The sequence below is a fragment of the Volvox carteri genome (assembly GCF_000143455.1).
Source record: "Volvox carteri f. nagariensis unplaced genomic scaffold VOLCAscaffold_1, whole genome shotgun sequence".
Classification (NCBI taxonomy): Eukaryota; Viridiplantae; Chlorophyta; class Chlorophyceae; order Chlamydomonadales; family Volvocaceae; genus Volvox; species Volvox carteri.
In genome coordinates, this window is record NW_003307545.1 from 4,337,161 (window position 1) to 4,358,482 (window position 21,322).

At 57.6% G+C, this 21,322-nt stretch overlaps 5 protein-coding genes across 5 annotated transcripts in view; 4 read left to right on the top strand and 1 right to left on the bottom strand.

Moving 5' to 3' along the window:
- Positions 1 to 4,289: 4,289 nt before the first annotated feature.
- Positions 4,290 to 7,009, top strand: VOLCADRAFT_72532 (uncharacterized protein). Its single transcript, XM_002945845.1, has 6 exons — positions 4,290 to 4,467; positions 4,664 to 4,743; positions 4,820 to 5,018; positions 5,165 to 5,284; positions 5,443 to 5,594; positions 6,486 to 7,009. The coding sequence occupies exons 1-6, from the start codon at positions 4,372 to 4,374 to the stop codon at positions 6,703 to 6,705; spliced, it is 867 nt and encodes a 288-aa protein (XP_002945891.1). The 5' UTR covers positions 4,290 to 4,371; the 3' UTR covers positions 6,706 to 7,009.
- A 1,319-nt stretch (positions 7,010 to 8,328) lies between these two features.
- VOLCADRAFT_86320 (uncharacterized protein) lies at positions 8,329 to 10,578 on the top strand (the record flags this gene model as incomplete). Its single annotated transcript, XM_002945846.1, has 3 exons — positions 8,329 to 8,558; positions 8,897 to 9,875; positions 10,246 to 10,578. 3 exons carry the CDS (start codon positions 8,329 to 8,331, stop codon positions 10,576 to 10,578), a joined length of 1,542 nt encoding a protein of 513 aa, XP_002945892.1.
- A 1,800-nt stretch (positions 10,579 to 12,378) lies between these two features.
- Positions 12,379 to 13,081, top strand: VOLCADRAFT_102847 (uncharacterized protein; the record flags this gene model as incomplete). The annotated part of the gene is made up of 2 exons (XM_002945847.1): positions 12,379 to 12,564; positions 12,628 to 13,081. Coding segments are annotated over 2 exons (270 nt in total), but the record flags the coding sequence as incomplete, so codon positions are not given.
- An 85-nt stretch (positions 13,082 to 13,166) lies between these two features.
- Positions 13,167 to 15,583, bottom strand: VOLCADRAFT_86322 (uncharacterized protein; the record flags this gene model as incomplete). The annotated part of the gene is made up of 4 exons (XM_002946196.1): positions 13,167 to 13,187; positions 13,391 to 13,539; positions 14,397 to 15,348; positions 15,479 to 15,583. The coding sequence occupies 4 exons, from the start codon at positions 15,581 to 15,583 to the stop codon at positions 13,167 to 13,169; spliced, it is 1,227 nt and encodes a 408-aa protein (XP_002946242.1).
- A 789-nt stretch (positions 15,584 to 16,372) lies between these two features.
- Positions 16,373 to 21,322, top strand: part of VOLCADRAFT_115815 (uncharacterized protein) — a gene marked incomplete at both ends in the record, with an annotated part of 8,379 nt that continues 3,429 nt past the window's right edge. The window contains 7 exons of the mRNA XM_002945848.1: positions 16,373 to 16,414; positions 17,263 to 17,501; positions 17,922 to 18,889; positions 19,311 to 19,525; positions 19,947 to 20,090; positions 20,407 to 20,607; positions 21,011 to 21,216. Of these exons, the coding sequence (XP_002945894.1) occupies positions 16,373 to 16,414; positions 17,263 to 17,501; positions 17,922 to 18,889; positions 19,311 to 19,525; positions 19,947 to 20,090; positions 20,407 to 20,607; positions 21,011 to 21,216 (2,015 nt within the window). The remainder of the gene's footprint in view (positions 16,415 to 17,262; positions 17,502 to 17,921; positions 18,890 to 19,310; positions 19,526 to 19,946; positions 20,091 to 20,406; positions 20,608 to 21,010; positions 21,217 to 21,322) is intronic.

Below are 21,322 nucleotides of genomic sequence, written 5' to 3' on the forward strand. Positions count from 1 at the left end.
CTGTGGGGTAACAGTTTGTCTATGCAGTTCCGTGCAAGACCCAGCATGAAGTCGCTTAGCAGCTCCTCGTAAACAGAAAGATAACCGTGCCTACTCCGCTAGGGGAACAGCTTGGATTGTAGCCTTCGCGGTCGCCCTCTCCTGCGTAATATTTGTTGTACGCTATCCTGCTGAAAGGCCCCGGCTTTGGGAGCCGTGGCCAGCGCAGTGCTTCCTTCCAGACGATAGCTTAACCTCCATAAGAATCAGGCGTGCCAGGGCCCAGATGGTCCGTGAGGCATTTTGGTCTCCCAGCTGGAGCACGGTTTAGGTTGTGGGCCATTAGATGGTTCGGGCAGCGCCCGGGCTCCGATTACTGTGTTACCGACGGTTTCCCTGGATAGGGTTGCCGAACGCTGCAGCGATAGGCTGCATCAGTGCTTGGTGTGCACGTGGCGACACAACGGTCTCCTAAGGTGTCACTTGTTGTGATAGAGACCTAAGGCTTTCATGCTCAATTATCCCAAATTTCGTATCAGTACGGCACTGTCGGAAATGTATACACCAGAACGGAAGACAATGGCGGGCATTATACTGTAGTCAGCACAACGCAAGAATTTAGCGGAAGATGTTTCTTGGCGGTGCTCCAAAGGCGGAGCCTTCGGGCCCGATCACTGTCTCCTTTGCAGCCAAGAAGCTTTTTGCATCCTTCAAGAAGGCCGCTTGGATTACTTCTACAACTCTCTTAGTTCTTCTTGTTCCACTGATCATAGAGATGGATCGCGAGCAACAAATGCTGGACATGGAGAAGGAGCAGCTTAGCGTGCTTACGGGGCCGGCGGCTCCTAAGGCGTGAAGTGCAAGAAGACAACAGCTCGTCACTGTTTCAGACTTTGTGCTGAAAGCTTCAAATGACGTCTAACGCAAGACAGGCGGCAGCCCCAATTATCTCGCTTTATCGGGAGGTTTTGAAACTCCACCGTGAACGCCTTCCACCTCCCGTTCGCGATTTGGGAGACAGCTATGTCCGGTCAGAGTTTAGGAGTCACCTACGTGGCAAAACCACCGAGTCGCAGTGGACGCAGTTTCTCCGTGAGTGGCGGGGCTACTTGGGAACGCTACGCGGCGAGGAAGAGCAGGTGTCCAGCAATGCGAGCATCAGCGCTGAGCTTATGGCGGGCGTCTATGACTCCCTTTCTGAGGATCAGCGCAAACGTGTGGAGTTGCTACAAAAGGAGCTTAAGGCGAAGGACGAGGAGCCCTCCTGAGTAGAGCGAGTCCCCAGTGTGTGCCGGCGACTGTGCTTAATGCGTCCGTCGTCGTAGGCAGTGGATGGGGGAACTGGTGCGTGTGGACGTGCATCTTGGTGCATGAACGTTTGGATCGCAGCGGCAAACTGATGGAACCAGTTCCACGTGGCGCATGTGCACTGGTGTTTTCGCATGCCGCAACCAACTCTTGCCCAAACTTGTCAATATGAGGGGGACCATCGGGTAGGAGTTGTGCAAGTTTTACCTTCAGTGCAGGTGGTTCTTAGCTTTAGTGCGTGTGTCTTCCCTCGCGCACATACGCAGTTCTTCTACCGCTCGCATGGAAGGTTACTATTTGCACCTAAGGGTATCGATTTTGCGCGGAAGGGTCCTCGAGATGGACTCTGAATGTGGGAAACGTGTTGGGCTTTCAACAATTCGTATTTGTCTGCTGGGTTTGCCGCATGTGTAATTGATTAACTGTTGCGCGGTGAGTTGGAGTAAGAGATTCTACCCCGCTTTGTAAACGGAACGAAATTGAGGGGGAAGTCATAATTCGTGGCATCCGAAATTCATGGTGGTCAATGATTTATTCAGTCTTTATTCGTCGTCAACACAGAGGTAATGGGACAATTTCCTTTTGTGTAGCCCTGACCACGTCCCGCATGGTTGGCCCTGCTTCTGTGCGAACCTAGTCGACCAGAAGAAGGAACCCCAAAACGGGAGGGGCTCGCTAAGCTACTTTGACCTACGGGGCCACGTGGAGGCGTCCCTAAAACCCTAAATCCGAACCATGTGCTCAAGGCAATTGACGCTTCACTTGGAGGCAGACACCGATGCCTGTTACACTGCATTCAGGTTGTATCCAAAGTGGATCGTAATCCTTTATGTTACAAGTTCCGCACGAATACGGGGGTATCCGTCGTGGACGATATATACACGGTGATAGCACCGGGCCAGTCAATTGCAGCGCACCTATCCAGGAACATGACGAGCAAAATGACTGCCAAGATGCAGATCGTGGTCTTACAAGTAGCGTGATGTAACCGAAACCATGGGTTTGCGCGAGCCCGCTCAGCCCAGCTCGGCCATGCTTCCATGCAGCCAAGCGGTGTTGCCTGTCTGGCGCTCTCCCCAAGAGACCCCGGGAGGACACATCTTGAAGACAACATGAGCCCCTACCTAGGAATCCCAGCGTCCAAGTTCTTTGCAGTAACCCTTCTCCCGCATAACACCACCAAGCACATTCACCTCGCATTTTGGGAAGGCATGAATCCAAAGACTACGCACGTTAACGAACGACTCTTGCTTGCACAGATTTCGGCCACAACAGCACGCTCAGCTTCTCACAGTATGAGCGCCCACGTCCGTTGCAAAGTAGGCATCAATAGTCGACTGCGCTGTAAAGGCGTAAGGCTCAACCTGTTGTGTGCCGCATGGCCAAGGCAGTTATTGGTGGCTACCTCGCTGGTCGACCCTAGAAGTTATGGGTTCTCCTCGTCGTTCTCGGACTCGATGCCAGGCGATGTGCTCCCTTGATTATGGCGCCGGATGGCATTTGCTGCGCGCCGTAATGGCTGGCCGATTTGGTCAATGTGTGGCGTCTGCGAGTAGCAGCAGGGAGGCAAATATCGTGGAACGGGGCTTCAGCAATTAATTGCAGCCATTTCGGACTGCAGACTGCAGACCTGAGCACAGAAGCAGGCACCGCCGCACAGAAGCCAGTTCCAGTGGAACGCGAGCGGCATGGCGCGCAGTTTTGACTAAGGTTAGCAGCGGGCGCTGCCTCTAGCGCCTGTAGGATGTCTTTACGTAAAATGCTTATAAGTGTCAACACAAGGCTTTAAATGTCATTAGCCTAGTTCTTTTAGTACTATACGCCTACATCCTTCTTACCAAAAGGTGCATGATGAGGACATACGTTGAACGACTAAGCAGACGCGCGCTGACCCATGGGCCAGTGGAACCTGATTGACTGCGCTGACTGTGTAATTGAAGCAACTAGAAACGCGCACATAGAAAAACACACGTACAATGCACACGGAATGTTGCTTATTGCGGCCCTGTGACCGCGGCACGCCAAGCCCCGTGCACGGCGGGGCCGAAACTGCCGTGCGACTAATTGCACCAACAGCCGCATCCATTGAGTGCGGTTGCACCGAACACTCGTTTTTGGGTCCACGGTGGCACGCGCCCGTCGGAGCTTACATACCGCGAACGTGCATGCGGTTTTGGCTCGTCAGTAATGGATTCTAGAGATTTGGGGCCTGATCCGTTGCTCGGGGTTTTGGGTTTAAAGGTCCCGACCTTCATCGCTTCTGCCTCGAATGTGGCAAAGCGCAAAGGGAAGCTAACTAAGGGGCAGCTCGCACAGCCTCGTGCTCGTGCAGCCGTAGGCACCACATCCAAACAATAGCTGCGGGCAATAAGATCCATTTAACCTATTCCACACGTGGCTTGGTTGCGACGCCGGCTAGCAAGGCTGTGACGGCCCGGTGTGGTTTTGATAAGGTTTGGACAATCATTTGAAGACGGCTCCGTGTCGAGTGCGCAGAGGCACAGCGAGCAGGCATGCCCCCGGATGGAGGGCAGGAAGACTTTGACCTGACCCCGTGACAGAGCGCTAGATAACCCGGGGATTCCTATTTCCTCTAATGTCACCTCTGGCAATTGCCATGAAAGTGTAAGCGGGGGGGACAGCGGCATTTAGGGATGGAACGCGTGGTACGACTCTTGGGCTGCCGTGCTTCGCGGAAAATCTAATTCTCACAGGAGTCATATCGTGTAAACAGCAAGTCGATATTGGTGTTCATTTATTGGTGGAGCTGCTTGGTTGGGTTTCCAAACCCATTTTAGACCTCCACGGTCGCTCACCCAAAGCACCTACGCGACCATGGACCCCTCCTTGTTGCAATTGTCCAAGAGTGCATAATAAGTATGCCTAAATCATAAATAGGCCAACAAAGGCCTGTGCGTTTGGACTTCGTCGTATCTTTGTACGAACTGGAAACTCCCCTTATTTGATAACCCCATTTAAGTCATTTGGGAATCCAGATTATTCTGGCTTCAAACTATCGGTTGGTCAAGTGTTCAGAGATTATCTTGCTTGTAGCCATTTTAGAAGCGTTGGAGGTTCAGCAATATGGCACGTTGGGACCGCTACGGCGGAAGGGCCATTTTTGTTGGGAACCTTCCCATTGATGTCCGCGAGAAGGAGCTTGACGAAATCTTTTATAAAGTGAGTGAGCCGCCGCAGGGACGCCCTGGGCTTAAGGTGCACCAACGCTGGTGCTAGCAGCCCTTTTTTGTTTGTTCACCATTGCCTGCAAGCTTAGGGAAGCGCCTGATTCATGTTTTTAGCGCATTGAGATTGCCTGGGTGCTTCCGAGATCATGCTCAAGTCTGCACCAATGTTGCCATTTTTGGTTTCGCAGTTCGGCCGAATCAGGATGATCGACATTAAGAAGCCCGCACGGCCTCCGGGATTTGCATTTATCGAGTTCGATGACCCTCGGTAAGGACCTGCTCTTGACTCCCGGGTGCCGACTTGCGGCATGTAATTTCTCCTCTTTATATTTCCCAATGGGCAGGTCGGCTGAGGAGGCCGCTAGGCGTCGCAACAATTATGAGTTCGCTGGTATGCGAATGCGCGTGGAGATTGCCCGGGGCGGTGAAGGTAGCGGCTCACAGCAACCTCTGCGGATTGGTTATCGGCCTATTCGAAATACTTTGGGCTTTCGGCTCTACGTGAAGGGCCTGCCACGGTCCGCAAGCTGGCAGGACCTAAAGGTATGTGCTCTTCTTGGCCTTCCATTCGTCCAATACGCCAAGGATTCCTTCCTGAACTTTAAATTTACATTCTGGGGCGATGTGATCTTCGCAGTCCTTTGTTTTCTTACGTTTCTTCTGAGCTTACATATTCGCGATCTGACCAGGACTTCGTCCGGCGTGTCTGCAAGCCGCTGTATACCGAGATCTTCAAGGACCACAGGGACAACGTGCTGGGTGTTGTGGAGTTCGAGAGCAAGGATGACATGAAGGCCGCTTTGAGAAAGGTAGGGGTATTGGTGTAAAGCTTTCCGAAAGATTGGATTGGTTTTTTTATGTGGAGGAGTAGCAACCCGTAGTGGTATTTTGCCATGTTATTACGCCTGTACTTTTGCATTGTTTGGCGGTTTAAGCAATCGGTTGAATTTGCCTTCTGCGCCCGCAGTTGGATGACAGTGAGTTCACGAATCCATTTGACAAGGGCCACTACGTACGCCTTGTGGAGGATCTTGAGGAGCGAGGCCGAAGCCGCAGCAGAAGCCGCAGCCCCCGACGAGACCGAGAACGCGAGCGGCCTCGTGACAGGTCGCGGAGCAGGTAGGGTGTAGAGGCCAGTGCCGTGCCGAGTGGTACATGCGATTACCGCCGACAAGGATATTGCCGACACCGATTTAATATTCGCGCCTGCCCTACACTTGCGGAAGGGGGTTCGCGAATATCGGCAGGTTTGAATTGATGATCAGGACAAGTGTGTCCTCGCTGTTTTTGCTGAGCATCGCCTGGGGGCTGTGCGGCGCCCTCCGTCGCTGCACAGCCCTGGTGCAGGGTCATGGCTCGTTTTAGCTGCTGCTGTGGTGGCGTGCGGTTCTACATTTGCTGGTCTGGGTGCTGGACAGCTTTGCATGGCGCTCTGCTGGTCCACACCAGGATGGCATGGCTGACGTCTTATGACGGAGTGTGGGATTAATGGGCGATGCCTGGCGGGAGCACCGGCGTTCTCTGGCGGGCTTGGCGGTTTGCCTCTTTTGATGCATGCGCTGCGGAAAACATCCGCTTGTCGATGTTCAATGGCTCTGGTCGGCTGGCGCGCTTGCTGTATCTCCCTTGTGCGGAGGTCGCGGTTACCATTCCTAAGCGCATATGGGGAACCGCATGGATCTACTTTGTGCTTGTGGGCATTGGAGAGGCGAGCTAGCTGTGGGGAGGCATGTGGGCTGTGAGGCTGCCAGCGATGCGTCTGCCAACCGAAGGGTTCTAAGCGGCTGTGCGATGGCGGTGGCAGGACTGGCGAGCCAGGCGGCTTAGCTCCCTGGAGCTTGGAGTCCGCCTGTCGTGGGTCCGAACCTCAGTTTTATGTTGCAAACCCTAAACACGGCCACTATCAGCATTTTGCTGGCTTCTGATCATTTGCTCCCTGCGGACGCATGGATGCGCCCTGCCCTTCCTGTCTTCTTGCTTGTGTTCCTATTCGCCCCCTTCCCCCCACAGGTCTCGCTCGCGGTCTCGCTCCCGCAGCCCCAAGCGCGAGAGTCCAAGCCGCTCCCGCTCTCGCAGTCCAGTTGCGAAGTCAAAATCGCGCTCGCGCTCGCGAACGCGATCACGTTCCCGGAGCCGGTCCCGGAGCCGGTCGCGGAGCCCAGTTGCTGACAATGGCAAGGAGGTTGAGCGCAAGGATGAACGTGATGAAGATGAGCGACGGTCTCAGTAAATGTGCGGCAGCTTGGTGGGGAGAAATGCCTGTGGCATGTCTTTATGCGGGAGTGCATAATTTGACTAGGTGCTGCTTATGTATGCATGTTTGCTTTGGGTAATGAGTTTATTTTTTGCTGCGGGGCAACTGATGGATCGATGTACGTACGCGTGGTCAATGACCACTATTGTTCATGGGGTGATTTCATGTTGGTGGAAAGGGCAAAGGGTGAGATAGGTATTGTCGCCGTTGTATGCTAAAAGATGCAATTTTTAGCATACAACGAGTTTCTGTTCATGTTTATTTTGTAACGTTTGTACGTAACCTGTTTTTCGAGTAACAAGTTACTGCACAAATTTTAGCCGAAAGCGTCTCGCACCCTGCAAGAAAATATCGAAAGGACTGCTACCCCAAACACGACAAGCTCGCGATTCTACCTGTTGGACAAGTAGGCTAGTGCCGACATATCAACAGTGGAGCGGTCTTCTTGCATGTCGGGGAGGACGGCTCTAATATCGTCCACGGTTTCTATCACAGGCATCCGTGATTTCGCCGCTCTCGAGCATCGATGTCCTCCAGCTGCTTTATAAAATGTCTGTCACGGCCGGCGTTGGCTCTTCATCATTGCTGCACGGAGCTTCTCACTACCTGAAGCTCCCGGTATTCCCGATATCACAAAGCCGTTCTTCCGCCCATCTTGCTCAAATGCTTGGATAAGTCCCAGAGTCCGATCCAACGCAGGGTAATCTCCTAGGCGTAAGCCTAAAACTTTCTTAATGTTTCTTACTTGGTACAAAAGGAAAATGACTAAACAGAAACACTCCTCTTGCCGATGTCTCCTACCTTTCTCTTCTGTACTTCGGTTTCCCACTGCAAGTCTGAAATCTCCTCAATACAGCAGTGAAGACAAGTCTTGCAACGCTGCCTTGTAAAACACACACGCGGGATTCGCTCAAATGCTCGAATCTGAGTCAGAGACTGGGATTATGAGGTATGGCTTTGGGAGCGTTGCTTATGACTTCGCATAACAGTGAATGATGCAGAGCTCCCAGTCGCTTTTCGTGACGCGGATGGCGTAGTTGTTATTCCTGCACTCCGCTATTGAATAACCGTGATAGCGGTGTCGATACATTGTTTACCAGCATTTATGTCAGTGGCGCAACAATAAATCATTCAAGCAGACGAAGTACGTCCGCAGGACTAGTGTTAAAAATCGAGGGTTCCTTTCATGATTAAAATGCGAATCACGTTGGTTTACGTTCGCCGTTAGTACGACGTATCCAACGACGGGCTTTCCCGCCGTTAGTCAAGTTACGATTTGCAAGATGACATCATTTTATTCTTATTCCTTCAGAACCTGCTGGTACTTTCTTCGCTCGTTAACTCTCTTTCTGTATTTCGCGCTTGGTCTCGCGGTCCATTAGCCTCCTGGCTCGTCTGGGCCTTACGAGCTCTTGCGAGCTTGCAACATAATTTAGCTGCTGCAGAATGATGTTGCGAGCTTCAGGTGAAGCTAAGAGTAACTGGTTGCTTAGTCGTTTCATGAATTTTGGCGTTATGCGAGCGGCGAGGGCTGACGTAAGGCGCGCCGACCGCAATCCTAGCCTGAGGCAACACATCAAACTCTGAAAGGGAGAGCAGATGGCTGAAACGAATGTGACATTCGTTTCGGGTTCGAACACGCGTTTGCCTACACAATCAGTTTTTGATGGCTACGCCGAGCGCGTCATACGATTGAGCTTTCATGTACAGGGCGATCCTGCTGCTGTCCCAACAATTGTAACTCGCGATAACGGTGCCACCTGCGATTCCACGTTCGTACCAAGCCAGGTGTTCATGTTGGCTCCCTTGGTTAGCGTACTTCGACTGAGGTGCGTCGAGTGATCTTCATCCGTTATTCCCCCTGACCTGCTGCAATAGATGGCCAATTTTCCCCTGCACTGCCCCGCCTCGCACAAGCACGGCGAAATTAGCCAACTAGCTATGCATTCACGAACTATGTTAACCTGCGCCGACACGGTAGAGCTGTCACATTGCCCACACAACCAGCATTGCTTCATTCGCGCACATCTTTCGCCCCTTATCCAGCCCCGGCATGGGAGGGCAATCAGGGCATATGCCAGGCCGGGTCACAGCCCACCATGGGAATGACCCCGCCCCACTACTGACAACAGCGCAGTGCTCCCCGAAACCTGTGCACCGCTTACAGCCCCACACGTGAAACGGCTTCTTCCAGCGGCAGACCCGCAGCTCGTGGGCATTGTGCGCGCAGCAGCAGCAGCAGCAGCAGCAGCAACGGGGCTGTTGTGCCCAACCCCGGCCCCCATTTGGACGTGGCCGGCGTGTCCCTGCCCGGCTATGCGCCCGGATACAAGGACCGCAACCAGGACTCTGCGCTTCTGCTGGACACCTTCCTGAGCAATCGTCAACAGCTGCTGGCGGTCTTCGACGGGCACGGCCCGGAGGGTGACCGCGTTTCCGCCTTCGTCAAGCGCAACCTGCCGTACACCCTGCTGACGCAACTTGCGGAAGATGGGGAGGAGACACGCCGCCGCGGGGCCGCGGCTGTGGACAGCTCAGAAGAGAGCCGTGCCGCAAAGATGGCCGCTTCAGCGTCCCCGTGGACATTCGTCACGTCCCCTCAGCCGACGGCCTGCAGTGGCGGTGGCCGCCCTGCCGGGGGTTGCGGCGGGGGACCGCTGCCGCGGGCGATGTGGCGCGCCGTCACCTCCCTCGACCGGCAGCTGGAGGACAGTGGCATTGATGTGGTTAACAGCGGCACCACCGCGGCTCTGTGTCACGTGCACGGCCGTCGCGTGACGGCGGCGTGGGTAGGCGACTCGCGCATGCTGCTGGGCCTGCCAATGCGAGCAGGTGAAGCCGCGGGAGCGCACGCGTCAGTAGCGGCGGTAGCGCTATTAAGTGAGACAGCAGACCCTGCAGCTGGTGGTTCCGGAGCTGCAAACAATATTGGAAACGAAGTCGGAGTGTCGGGGGCGGCAACGACTGCCACACGAGGCCGTGCACGTGGCGGCGATGGCTCGTGGCGTGTGGCCTGGTCCTCCAGTGATCATAAACCAGAGCTTCCGGAGGAATTGCAGCGCATCCAGGCGGCGGGAGGGCGGGTGGCTCGTAGCGTGGGACGACAGGGCCCGGTGGGGCCGTATAGGGTATGGTTTCAGGACCAGGTACGGCAGCATCGGGAAGGATGGCTGGTGGGGAAAGAAGGGCGGGGATGGGAGAGTTTGCTGCGGACGGGACGCGCCGCAGCTTGAAGTGCGTTATGTGAAGTACAATTTGTCTATCAGTCGCTGGGATGGGAGGAGTGGAGAGTTAGTTGTGGGTTCGGTGACGGGCTCCAAGCGGCAACGTGTTTTTGTTGTTGGCACGTGCGGAAGGGGTAGGGTTGTGAACAGCTCTGGCGTTACCTTTTGTTGGAGTCCTGCTTGGCTGGCTGGCTGCCACACCGCGCCTGGCCTGGCTGGCTGCCGGGCCGGGTCCTGGACTGCTGCGATTGGTGATTTCCACCTGCACCCCCCGTACCCCACCTCTCGGTAGGCCTATCCCGGTCTGGCCATGAGCCGTGCTCTGGGGGACCTTCCTGGCCGCGAAATCGGCGTCACATGCCAGCCCTCCTGCGCCTCTCTGCGCCTGCCGGACAGCGGCCCGGCGGTACTGGTGGTAGCATCGGACGGAGTGTGGGAGCTCATGTCCAATGAAAAGGTTCTGGAGCTGGCGGCGAATGCGAGCTCTGCGGCGGAGGCAGCTAGCCGTGTCGTACAACAATCGCGGCGCGCCTGGGTGAAGGAGTACGGCGGGTCGTACGTGGATGACATAACGGCGCTCGTCATGCGCATCGACATGCCTCCACGGCGGGCGTCAGGACATTAGCGGGGGGGGGCAGCTGCCGCCGCGGTCTGCATGCAGGGGATCGTGGCCATGCGCTGTGTGCTGCACGGCACACCGTGCAGCGCACCGCCAGCCTGCCGTACTTCCTCACCGTCCACATGCTGGCTGGCTCACGTGAATCTGGCGTCTGTGACAACGTCAGCGGAAAGTGCGACCTGCGCTGTCGTGCGTCCTTCCCTGCCTTGCTTGGCCCACACGCGTACAGCGCCCTCCTGTTTGATGTAGCAAAACGCAAGTGAAATGTGCTGGCCCCCGAACTGCACCTGCCCTTGTTATGGTGCTACCTTTGCCCGCTGCTCGTTGTGTTGTGTTGCGGAGCGGTGAGGCAGAGAAAGCGTGCGAAGACCAGGACATATCGGTGGTGCTTCCAATTGAGAGGTCAGTCAGCTGCCGCAGATCCGCATGTCTCATGTCGTGCTGTACAGTACCGTACCGTGCCGGATATTACGTGGTATGGGTCCCTACTTCGCCTGCACGGCGTCCTTGCGGGTGGAGATTCGCTGCTGCATCACGTACATGCAGATTGGACAATCATCCTTACGGCCTGCTGTAATCACGTGGCCAAGGTTGTTTGCTTATCCCTGTCGCGGGCCCGAACGCAATGCACGCGCTCTTTGCGCTATGTGGGAGCAGCGATGCTCTATTCGCACAAACACTGTGTTGGCTGCTAAAGGCGCTAAGAAGTTAGGTCCACCCGCCCTGTATGCGGCTGATACCACTGGCATGTGTGGACACGTTGCGGTGCGGGCCACCCCTGCTACGGGTGGCCCCCCCCGCGGACAAACGTGTGCGCGCGCATGTATGTATGTGTGTGTGTTTGGGGCCTGGCTACCAGCATTCGCTTGTTGCCTAGGGTTTAATGCTATAAGCAACTTTCGCTGTACGTGGTATATCCAGTTGTATGTTGTGGTCATCTATAATCTTTCATGTCGTGGCCGTCTTGGCGTTTTCCTTTCCTGCCACAACTCGATCCGTATTCGGTCCTCGGCTAGGAAGGGACGGTGCTAAGTATGGCCCGATGTGAGGAAGGCAAAAACGGGAGCCCCTCGGGAGCGGGCGATCAACCCTCAGCCATTCGCAAGTCGGGTTCTTGTCTCGTGGATTGCTCAAGGGCAGCGGCAGGCAGCAGCACGGGCCTCCCCACCCAGAACCTAACCTGATGCCCTGACCTGGCGAGGTGGGGGGAGGGTGGGTACAGAAGAACCTAACGCCGGCAACAGCCTTCTTTCGATCGCAGCTGGAGTCTGATGCAAGGAGCTCACACCATACCACCACCACAACCTCGCAGCGTACACACACACACGCACCCCAAGTGACCCCCCCGCATGGCCACTTCACCGATAGTGTTACCCTGATGACAGGGCCCGGGACCGACGCAACCCACAACTACGCAGGGCCTAAGGGAATTCGCACAGGTATTGCAGTCGCAATCGCGGCCCCTCCTTAGCGCCACCACAGTCATCCGCACGAACACATGTGCGTGCATGTATGCATGTATGTAAATATACGTGTCTGCATATGTACACGAGTCCAGGGTTGCACGATACGGCACGACAGACTCAGAAATACGCGTATAATACGCGTACGTTGGCCAAAGTGAATAAATACGCTAAAATACGGCATGAAATACGTCATCCTCGAATGCCCCGTACACCAACCCCCGTACCTCCGCAAACATCTTTTCTGAACGTATTATTGATACTCTTTCATAATATTTAGCTTTTACGGCCGGGTGTTGTAGTCCAGTTGCTGTGAGTTTCCATTGCAATGGCTGATAAGGGGCTCGAGTGGCAGCACGTGACGGTCATTTCGACGGACAAAAAGAACAAGGAGAGCAAATGCAATTATTGTTTTGTCATTGTTAAGGGTTCGGCGACGCGCATTCGGGCGCACTTGGGTCATATCGAAGGGCAAGGCATCTCGAAGTGCCCCAACGTGCCACCGAAAGTGCGCGAGCTCTTCCAGAAGGTAGAGGGGGATAAACAGCTGGTGGCCGACCTGGTTTTCGTTTTCAGCAACCTGCGCCTGCAGGAACGCCTGCACGCTGTCGGCTACACGGGCAACGCTGTGCCCTGGGAGTCGGACAGCGACGACAGCGGCGTGAAGGAGGACTGAATTGCATGTTGGAGGCTGGTTGTTGTGTGGTGCCTGGGTTGCTGATGGCGGGTGTGCAACTTGTGTGGAATCAATAACTTGGTGTAGAGGCGCGAAACGATGTTTCAGAGGTGCGTTTGGTGGTTAACATTAATAGCAAGCTTCTAATCTGAGTGCATTTGAGCAGTTGAGGTGACTTTATAGGTTTCATGGCGTAGGCACGGCGGTCGGCGGTCGGCACGGGTCGCGGTGAGGTGACCCATGGGACAGGTGGCAGAGACAGACGTATTTCAAATACGTATTTCTTAACGTATTCCCGACGTAATTTTTCAATACGTATGTATTCAATACGGATACGTATAGTGATACGGATACGTACAGTGCAACCCTGCACGAGTCCGCAGCCATTCCCAGCGTCCAATTTGAGAACGGCGGCGCCGCGGCGACACTGGAAAGGGGATGGATGTTGCCAAGTATCACCAGCCGTACTTGGCGGCCTGCGCAGGGGTCCCCAGGCCGTGGTGGGTGTGGTGGACGTGTGTGTGTGTGCGTGAGCGGGAAACACAACGCAAGGCAACGACGCTGTCGTGGTGGGTCCAGAAACACCCGCCCCTGCGGCAACAATCCCTAATCCGCTCATCACGCTTTCTCATTGATTCCCCCCTACATAAGGCCCGGTTTCCCCCCCTACGGCCCTTACCGTCTCGGCCTTGCTCTTCTGCCCCTGGGTCCGTTTCTCCATGTGCTCCAGCTCCTGCATCCGCGCGTTAAACAGCAGCGTACCGATCTGGTGCTTGCGACGAGCCATCTTGCTGCCCTCGAAGGGGGCGGCGGACCGCCGAAGTGAGACTGCACACAGCCGGGCAGTGGGGCAGGGTTGGGCGGATGGTTCGGAGCTACATGAGACATGAGATGATGAGTGGACGGTGGACGTATGGACGTGTGTGTATGTGCGGGGGAGGGGGACGACGTGAGGAAAGGGAAGACGAAGCCGATGTGTGGCAGCAAGCGGTTCGGAAATGGCATTAACTCATATACAGACCCACATCGTCATCTCCCTCGTCACCTCACCAACTCTCTGGCCAGCCCCTCCCTCATCCTTCTGGTGCTTCCTCCATTTTGCCCTTCAGACCCCGTCTGTGTCCCTCAGGATGTCGCTCACTCTTTCCCAGCCTGTGGCATACCAACCCAACCCAACACATCTCAGCTCAGCCCCATCATGTCCGCCGCACTAGGAGGCAGCAGCAGCCGCAGCCGCAGCCGCAGCCGCACACAGACTCTTCCCAAACCCACCAGACCAACCGGGCCCCACCAAGCCACCGGCACAAGCCCCACTTTCCCGACAGGCCCAGGTGGACGCAGGGCTCCCATTTGCGTCTCGTCCAGGTCCGCGTCGGGGGCTACATTCCCGTTCCCGCGAAGAGCACTTGCCCTTCCGCCCGGCTTTCCCCTGTTCCCCTATCCCTAAGGACCCCTTCCCCCCTCCGCCCCCTTGCCGCTCTGTATGCAGGCCAACCAGGAAGGCCTCAGCCGGGAGCTCACACAGCACATCGACCCACACGCGCACGCGGTGCACAGAGAGACACAGCTGCCCCGGCCAATCACGCATAGACATACGCATGGATGTGCATGTACACACGAGCAAACGACCTCTGGAAGCCGGGCGACCTCAGGAACCCCACCGTGGTGGTGCAAACAAGACTCACGAGCATACTCGGGTCCCAGCGCGTCCCGTGCGCTGTTGGCGGCCTCCTTGGCTGCGGGGTCCATGCGGGTTAGGTCCTTAGCGTTGATCTCCACAAGTTTCATACCGCCCGCACCGCCGCCACCGCGCTTGCTGGCGCGCTCCTGCTCGGCCCGAAGCGCCTCCGCTATGAGGTCCTCTGGGCCCGCAGGCGGCGGCGGCGGCATGGCTGCCGTACTAACCCGGCCGGACGCTGTGCCTCCTGATAGCGGTGGCCCAGATGCCGAGGGCCCATAGTCGTGTGGTGTGTACGCGTAGTATGCGGGGGAAGCGGCAAACCCAGCAGCACCGTAGTAGGCGGGCCCCGGATGATTGGCCGCCCCGGGCATGTCATCGGCGTCGTCGTCACGGACGCGGTAGGCTTCATTGCCGTACGGGGCCGGCGGGGCCCCACCAGTGAAAAAGTCCGCGGGAAGAGCGCCGGCGCTGCTGCCTGCCGCTGTGGACCCAAATGCGCCCGGAGCTGGTACTGGTGGTGGTGCTGCTGCTGGGGGCGCCGGTGCTGCCGCCTTGGTGGATACTGCGCCTAACGGTCGTGCAATTCCTGTATCGTATTTTGGAGGTGGGAGGAAATCCATCAGGCGGGACTTTCCGCCGGCAGTTTTGACCCGCTTTGCTGCGGGCTCATCTTCGTCGTCGCTGTCCAGTGCAGCCGCGAGCAGCTCCTTGCGGAAAGGAAGCTGCATTGTGACAACTTTACGGGTGCCACCGCCGCCTCCACGGGGCTCTCCCCCTGAGGGCGGCGGCAGGCTGGCGAGGCCGCTGATGGAAGGGGTTGAGGATGTGACTGCTGGTCTGGGCAGCCGCTCCCACAGCCCATCACCAGTGCCGCCTTCACTTGGGATTCCCCCACCGTTGGCTTTCACCCCTTCTCGTTCAGACTGTATTTGTTGCTGTTGTTGCTGAGCCTGAGCCTGCAAACAGGAGAAGTGGACAACCGCTTACCGGCGCAGATCACCAATGAAATTTTAATTAATGATCAGTCAGTCATGCAAAGGGTACATTAACGCGTGATGGCTGCTGTCAGGCGATGCACCAACTCACCACTGTGCTCTGCCTGCCCTCGGTGACAGGGACCGAGTTCGAGGTTGGTACAACATTATCTTCATTGTCCGAAGCATCTGAGCCATATCCGGTCAGCAAATCCATGACCCTCACGAGAGGGCTAGGTTGAATGTGCAGTCACTAGACAGTAGAGAACGTCAGAATTACTCCTCCACGTTTTGTAAGGATCTTAAATTTTCCTTGAACAGAAATTTGCATTGCATTTGTTCATCGCCTCGAGAATCCAGCTGCATGGACATGTCGGACTCCTGCAAAACCCTTTCATGGGCCGTGTAGTCATCATCAATGCTTAGAGATTAACTGGCGTTACTCCCCTAAGAAATGGCCACCGTCATGGCTTTGCATCTGCGTGTTCGGACGTTCGCTTGAACACTTCCTATCTACACGAGCCTAAGAATAGGTTGGTGCGCGTCCTTTTTCAACGTCATGTTTTTCAGCAATCTTTTTAGCAGCAGACAATCCAAGGAAAGCTCGACAGCATCGTCTTCCAGCAGCTCAGCACAAGTGGGGTGTGCCAGCTCAACTCCTTCTCAGCCGCTACCGGACCCGGCCGTGGTCCAGCACCATGAGCGGTCGGAAGGTCTTGCTGCCATGGGTGCGAACACGAGCTTGCAGCAGGTGGCGGACCCAGCTTTCGATGCTACCCTCCCGACCGGCGGCAGCACCGGCAGCCTAGGAGGCACAGGCAGCGCTGCCACGACAACATTCTTGCCTAACACGCTCACGCTTCCAACTACCTTGTCCATTCCTTTGGACGGCTACTGTGTCTCTGTCGAGCTTGCTCCAACGGGTTCGATGCCGCACGCTGGGACTGGAAGTAACGGCACGAACGGCGGTGCAGTAAATGGGCTTCAAGTGCAAATTGCACAGCAAATGCTCGCCTTTGCAACACAGCAGGCGACTTTGCTGCAGCAGGTGCGTGGGGTGTCTTCCGGGACTGTCTCCGGTTCGCCACCGAGCCGTGACCTTCATCGCTGTCAATGTTGTCAACTCGGCATACAAATGGAACACCTATTAGGGCTGACAAGTGCGCAGCGGCGCATACACGCATAGGGCCTCCCAAGGACTTCCTTTTCTCAACCTGTACGGCACCCGCGTAACCCAGCTGCGTCGCCGAGAACTCCACGCACGCTTTTAACGGAATACACCATACTCCTCGAAATCCCGCGGATGTCGAGAGCTATCCATATACGCCAATGGTATCGGATAATATCGGGCCAGCTCGTGGTCTGATGTAGGGTGTTAAGCGGTGGGGCGAACCCCTGCCCATACCTTAAGTGCGATATTACTCCCCTCGCACGTGGCGCAGCGCGGGGAGGAACATACTAAATATAGGCCAGTAGCGCTCTGCCTAGCTGCTCTGATGCGTTGGCCGATGCAGACCAGCCTGTGCCGCTGCCGCCTCCCAGCGGCTCATCTCCAGGGGGAAACTGCCCCCTCCCCCGCCTGCCCAATCACGCGAAGTTTCTTTCGCCGCCGACGCTGCTGTCCCGGACGCCGCGAGGCCCTCCACGAAGCTCCTCGTACTCCCAATACCCCTCGCTGCGCCCTGCGCCTCTCCCCTCAAAAACGCCACAAGCCCTTTGGGGGGGGTATGCTCAGGGCGGGCCGGTCTGATGCTCCCCCCTCCAAACACCTCTTATCCGCCGCACCAGAGGTGCTGCTACTGGCGCTATTGTACACCTCGGTACACAATCCGCTCCTCTCCTCGCTTTCGTGTTCCCGTTATCCTCTCCATCTCCCCGCGTCCCTCCTCCCCCCAGGCGCTCCCCTTCATGCTCAACCTCCCCCCTGCCCGAGTGACGGACAAGCTCCGCGGCCTGCTGACGGAGGTCCAGGCCAAGCCGGCTCTGGAGAAGCTCATGAAGGCCACCGGCAGCTCGGAGCCCATGGCGCAGCGCGTGTGTATCGAGTACATCAACCGCAACGGCAAGGGCAAGGTGGACCCCGCCAAAATGCTGGCATTCTATCACCAACACAAGGACACCGTGGACTTCAGCAGGTAGGGGACCTGGCATTATCGGCCTGTCCCAGGGGGCTTAGGGTTTGAAGGATAGAACCGGCGACATAGTGGGAGTGGATCTTTAGAGGTGGGGCAGTGGGGTGCATCGGGAGTTGGCATGGCGGACTCTGGAGGGGTGTGACCCGAATACGACCCAAGAGATTGGGGAAGGTGGGGAGTGGAGGGACGAGGAGGAGGAGGAGGGCGGCAGGGGCAGGGGAAATGTGGGTCATGTTTGGATTTAGATTGTTCACGGCGGCTTCTCGTCCACACGCTCTGCGTGACCTCCCGTGCTCCTTTGCCTTCCCATTCACCCCCTTCACTTGTTCGCCTCTAGGGCATTTCCTTGGAGGGATTTCCCCGCTGCCAAGGCCTCCTCCTGCGCTTCCCCCTCCCTCCCCCTCTTGTTGCCCGCCTCAGGCCGCTCACCGTGCAGGACTTGTTAAAGCACGTAGACGTGGGGTCGTGTATTCGCAAGATCCAGGAGCGAGTACCCGGCATACCTCACCAGACTGCAGAGCTGGCAGCCACACTCTGCATGGCGGACGCCGACGCCGCCGTACAGCTGCTCACTGCGTCCTCGTCGGCGGCGCCATCGGCGCTTGCGGGACCGGTCTTTCTCACCACCACCACAACTACCGCAACCGCCGCGGAGGTCTTCCCTTCCGGACCGGGCGACGCGGCGTCGGGCAAACCAGCTGGCGCCGCGGTGCAGTACGGCACGGCGAGCATGGGTAAGGGTGCAACCGGCGGCGTGCCCGCAGCCGCGACGGTAGTGCTGACACCGGCGGCAGCGCTGGCGCCGGTGATGGGCCTAGGGCTAGCTGGTGGCGGCGCCGGCGCCGGCGAGCGTATGTCCGGTGACGGTGGTGGCTGTTATTACGGCGGCGCCTTTCCGGGTGCCCCGGACTGCGTCGCTGGTGCTGGTGGGCTGGGCCCCCACCAGGCGCTGGGTGGGCATCCGGCCCAACAACAGCAGCAGTACCAGCAGCAACAGCAGGCACAGCAACAGCAACAACAACAGCAACAGCAGCAGGTACAACAGCAGCTGCTGTTGCTGCAAGGACAAGTGGGGCCGCCGGGCGGAGGATCGCAGGCAACAGATGCAGCGGGTGGGGCGGCGGCAACCCAACAACAACAGTACCAGCAACAACTACAGTACCAACAACAGCAGCAACAGCAGTGCCAACAACAGCAGCAGCAGACGGCGGCACCTCAGCCGGGCCAGGCGCAGTGGGGAGTGGTGGGGGGTGGTGGGAACGGCTGCGTCCCTGCTGACCTGCTTGCCGACCCCAATGCCGGACTGGACATCGCGGGAGAGCTGAAGCAGTTCACGGACCGGTTGCTACAGCTGCAACAGCAGCAGCAGATGCAGCGCGATGCACTTGGTGAGGCCCTGTGTGTTGGGGTTCGGGGGTCGGGCAGGTTTTGGATGTATACGGCCTGGGAGGATAGGATCCGTGTGGTCGTTGGGGATGGAGGAACCCGGGGCGCTGCCGTGCGCTCCTGTCCAGCTGCATGCCGGCTGGGGGCCCCCTTGTGTTTGGGGGTTGTGGGAAGGGGGCTGATAGTGCCTGATAGTCGTTGGGTGGGGCAAGGAAGAGTGGCCGGTGAGGCTGGTGGTGAGGTGGAGATGGTGATGGAAGGTGCAGATGTAATGCAAGGAAAAGGAAAGGGAGATGTGTGGGGTGGGTGGGTGGCAGGGAAGGAGGGAAGGAACTACCTTGCCTGAGTCCTGCCAAATGTTGGAAGCTATATTTGACATGCTGGCCCTTGACCGCGCTTGGTTGCTTGGTTGTGGCTCCGCAGGCGGCGGAGGGGCGCCGGGGGGTGGTGGCGGCAATGGTGGTGGTGCTGGTGGCGGCGGTGGGCCGTCTGGCTCCGCCGCCACCGCCATCATGCTGCCCCCCTCCCACATCGACATGTTGAGCAACCTGGTGCTGCAGTCCAATGCCGCCATCAACCGCTACCTGCTGGAGCGGCAGCAGCTGCATAAGGAGCTGGCGCTGCTCAAGAAGCACAAGGTTCGTGAGTGCGAGGAAAGGGGTGGGGGCTTTGGTGGGGGGTAGGTGCACGTGACTCCCCACACAACACAACACTACACAACACTACACAACGTGACCTGCACGTGTCTTCAAGGGAGGTGTGGGATGTGTCGGTTAGCAAGGTGGAGGACCTCGCATCCAAACTTCGCCACGTGACATAAAACGGATTGATCAGGGTAGGCACCCGTATGCGGTATCGAGGGCTTTGGAAGGCTGGCTGTGTGGCCTGCCGTGGGTTAACCTGCGGGACAGAGGGCGGGGAGCGGGCCATACCTGTAGTGATGGCAGGTGGGGGGAAGGGGTAGCTCGTCTGTCTCTCCCCCCACCTCGACCTCCAGCCCACCTAACATGCGCCCTGCGTGTCCCTCCCCCGCCTTCCCCCCCTCCCCCGCCCTCCCAGGAGTGGGCTGACAGCCGCATCAGCGACCTGATCAAGAAGGCGTGTGAGAGCGACAAGCCCTTCGCGGAGGAGGTCCGGAACCTGAGGGAGGAGGTCAAGAGGCTCAGAGCGGACAAGGAGGCGCTGGATGCGAGGTGCATTCAGGTAGGCGAGGTAGCCGTCTATCTGCCGTCTACCCGACCATCGTCCTCTACATATGTGCGCGCGCGCGTGTGCGCGCGCATGTGTGTGTGTGTGTGTTACACCACGGTTGCGTTGCGTTACCCAGAGAGGTGTAGCAAGTGCCCATGTATTCAGCTCTGCTTGCTGCGATAACCCCGGTCCTCGCTGTGGCCCCCCGGTGCACACCCACATGCCGTCTTTCGACGTCCTCCGCCACCCCCTCAATATACGTGTATCACCCTCTTAGTCGTTGGCGGCCGCAAGCTACCCGCTCCACACCCCCACCCCCTCACCCCAGGTGGAGGGCGTGTTGACGGGTCTCAAGGAGTCGGTGTACGACAAGGAAGGCGCCAAGCGGCAGGCTGAGTCGCGGCTGCAGGAGGCTGAGTCCCGGCTTCACGAGGCTGAGGGCCGGCTGCAGGTGATGGAGGCGGAGGCGCAGGGGGCGGCGCTCAGAGAGGCGGAGCTGCAGAGGGAGCTACAGGAAGTGCAGACACTGGTGCGTGTGTATGTATGTATGCGTGTGTGTGTGTCGTGTGGGGTGAAGGGGGAAACGGGGGGAGCACTGGTTTGGATTGGAAAGGGGGTTGGAGGCCTCGAGGGCCACTGGACACTCCGATCTCTCCCTTCCAGCCCAGCGCCCTCCCTATTGGAGGTACTGGTGTTGCTGGTGTTCATCTCGACTACGGAGCCCGCCGGTGGTTCACTGCTACCCGCCACCCGCTTGGCGCCTGACACCCACCATTCATGTCTCCACCGCACTCCTGTAATCATCATCATCATCACCGTCATCATCATCATTATATGATTCCCTCCGCCCCCACCACTATTTCGGTCAATCCTGAACCGGCGGCTTTCTTTCCTTTTGCCAAACCCTGTCTTGTCTGACCCGCACCCCGCAGCTGAAGCAGGCTACCAAGCGCACCTCGGCCCTGGAGCGTCAGAAAGCCAAGCTGCAGGAGGAGCGCGGCTCGGAGGCGGCAGCGGTGGCGGAGCGCTCCAGGGAGGTGGAGCGACTCACCGCTGCGCTGAGGGCGGCGGAGAAGCTGGTGCGGGAGAGGACGGAGGCGCTGGAGGCGGAGCGGGAGGGGCGGACCAAGGACCTCAGGTGCGCTTGTGCGAATGGATGTGTCCCTAGCTTTCCGTATCCGAGGAGCGGTGTCGCTTCCATCGCTCTAGACACACAGAGCGGGGCGGGCGAGGCACGGAGGGTT